At 44.5% G+C, this 2,189-nt stretch overlaps 1 protein-coding gene across 2 annotated transcripts; it reads left to right on the forward strand.

Annotated features, from left to right (window-relative positions):
* Positions 1-302: 302 nt before the first annotated feature.
* Positions 303-1,853, forward strand: LOC122039925. Of its 2 annotated transcripts, XM_042599338.1 has the most exons (3): positions 305-1,099; positions 1,178-1,330; positions 1,411-1,853. In XM_042599338.1, exons 1-3 carry the CDS (start codon positions 422-424, stop codon positions 1,666-1,668), a joined length of 1,089 nt encoding a protein of 362 aa, XP_042455272.1. In that variant the 5' UTR covers positions 305-421; the 3' UTR covers positions 1,669-1,853. The 2 variants fall into 2 exon arrangements, with proteins under 2 accessions (XP_042455271.1, XP_042455272.1); XM_042599337.1 differs by having other exon boundaries at positions 303-1,330.
* Positions 1,854-2,189: the final 336 nt, after the last annotated feature.

The following is a 2,189-nucleotide window of genomic DNA, read 5'->3' on the forward strand; positions in this document are numbered from 1 at the left end:
GGCATCCTTTTCATTAAAAAAACATAGGTCTCATTTGATTATTCGGGGGAAAAAATGTGTTCTTGATTTTTGCCTAAAAGAAAAAAATAAAAAGCTCACGTGGTGCGACAAAAACTTTTTAAAAAAAATGGGCAAAAATGATAAACACACCTCTATGTTCAGAATTTTTTTATATAAAAAATTCTGTGTTTATTCAAATCTACGGCGGTTTTGAAATATCAGCTGGCATTTTCATTTATTTCACGCGTCTCAAAAACTATTATTAGTAAATATCTAGAGAAAAGGGAGTAGTACCATTTATATCGGTTTAGGGTTCAAATTTCAAATCCATTGGACGCTGAAATTCCGCTTTTCTTTCTCTCTCTCCGCCAACGTGCGATTGGAAGACTGAAGAGAGATCGAGAGAGGGAGAGCGGCGGCGATGAGCAGTCCAGCGACGGCGATGAGCAGTCCAGCGACGGCGTCGTCTGGGACACAGTCGGCGGTCTCCTCCACTCGATATCGCTGGGATGCCCGCAGCCTTGGCGACAGCAGCTATTTCCCCGGCTGCCGGAAGGACGCCAACTGCCACTGCGAGATCTGCCTCGCCAGCATCCACGCAACCCGCGATCTCCTCCCCTCCGCCGCTTCCTGCCTCCACCAGTCCTCCCTCACCAGACTGTCCGCCGTACGGCCTAAGAAGGCGGCTCCGGCGCCTGTGCCTTTCGGCGACGAAAGCCCTCCCGCCACTCCCGAGTCGCCCGATTCCACCGTGACCCCTCCTCCCACGCCGCCAATCCAATATCCGGTTAAATCAAGATCAGTGAAGGAGAAATCCGTCAAGAAGCAGCGATATTGGCCACTTTTCCTTTCCCTGGTTAGGATTCTTGTCTGGCTGCTCTTGCTGTTGGCGGCGGACTCAGGCTTTTCAGCAGTGCTGTCGAAAGTCTTCGGCCCTAAATTGACGCCGGAAGTGATTTCCAGACTCGGCGAGGAATCTCGACTACTCGGAGACGATCTGGAGGGGATGTTGAAGCTGTTGCAGCAAAGGCTGGGAGATTTGCTCGATAGAAAGGTTGCAAATTGCAGTTCAATTGATTCCAACTGGGAAATGAATCAGGTTTTCCTCTCCTTCCTGGACGAATTTCTTACATCTCACTCCAAAACTATACTCCACCGCGGATCATTTTTGTTGCAGGACGACCAATTCTTGTTCCAGTGGAGGTGCGTTCTGCACAAATCAATAGCAGAGAGAGTGGTCATTTGGGGAAGTCCCCTGAAGACGACAGGTCTGCTCGCCACTGGTTCTCCTCCCCCATGGATGATGCTTTTATCCGGCAAGATCAAAGAGGTCATACATCTCAACCTTCAAAATATCCTCTGTGTTTTCCCCCTCTTCAATAACTACTAATTCTCAATCTCTAATCTCAGTGGTCAGATGTGAATCTGCAATCCACAACCAGAACTAGCAATGGCAGTTCATGGACGTACGAGAGGTGGAGCTCCGCCGCGTTGCATCTTGACGGCGAGACTTGGGTGTTGGAGTACAAACAAAGTGCTCTGTTTCAAGGGCGAGGATTTATTCCGGTCGTGTGGGAGGCACTGAGGCTGAAGACAACACTGAAATGGCGTGTCTTCCTGAGGCGATGCTGCGTTCGCCAAGAACAACAAGTAGCATTTCCGACGTAATTGAGAAACCAAATGCTGCGATGCTGTCTGTCTTCATCAACTTCGTAGTTAGTGACTTTAATTGATATGTCAAATGTAGCTCTGACGGTAGCCTGATTAGCAAATATTTGAATTTTTATGGTGTGTTTCGAAGCAACTGCAACAATTTAAGGGGTCATTTTAAAAATATTCGGTAATTTACCAAATGACACGTATAAAAATTTGAATTTATCAAAAAGCGCACGTTACTTTAACATTTATCAAAATACACACTTTTTTAAGTACATTTCCTATTTTACCTTTATGATAATTTAACTTTTTCTATCGTTTTTCTCCACTATTTTTTTTCTCTCTCTTCTCTCTCTTCGCTTTTTTTTATCGACATGCAAAAAAAAAATATGAATAACAATAGTCCCGGAATATTTTAATAACATTTTAATATATTTGAAGAAGTCAAAAAAATAATGGACACCATATTTGAAATCCTTGAAACATCAGAAATCCGTAGAAATTAAAATGGATTCAATCGAAGCTCTCTAGGT

The sequence above is a fragment of the Zingiber officinale genome, chromosome 2A (assembly GCF_018446385.1).
Source record: "Zingiber officinale cultivar Zhangliang chromosome 2A, Zo_v1.1, whole genome shotgun sequence".
Lineage (NCBI taxonomy): Eukaryota > Viridiplantae > Streptophyta > Magnoliopsida > Zingiberales > Zingiberaceae > Zingiber > Zingiber officinale.

Bases quoted from the DNA above. Each gene is read 5' to 3' on its own strand.
- LOC122039925 (XM_042599337.1), top strand. From the start codon at position 422: ATGAGCAGTCCAGCGACGGCGATGAGCAGTCCAGCGACGGCGTCGTCT. The intron at 1,331-1,410 runs GTCATACATCTC...CTCTAATCTCAG, and splicing joins TATCCGGCAAGATCAAAGAG to TGGTCAGATGTGAATCTGCA.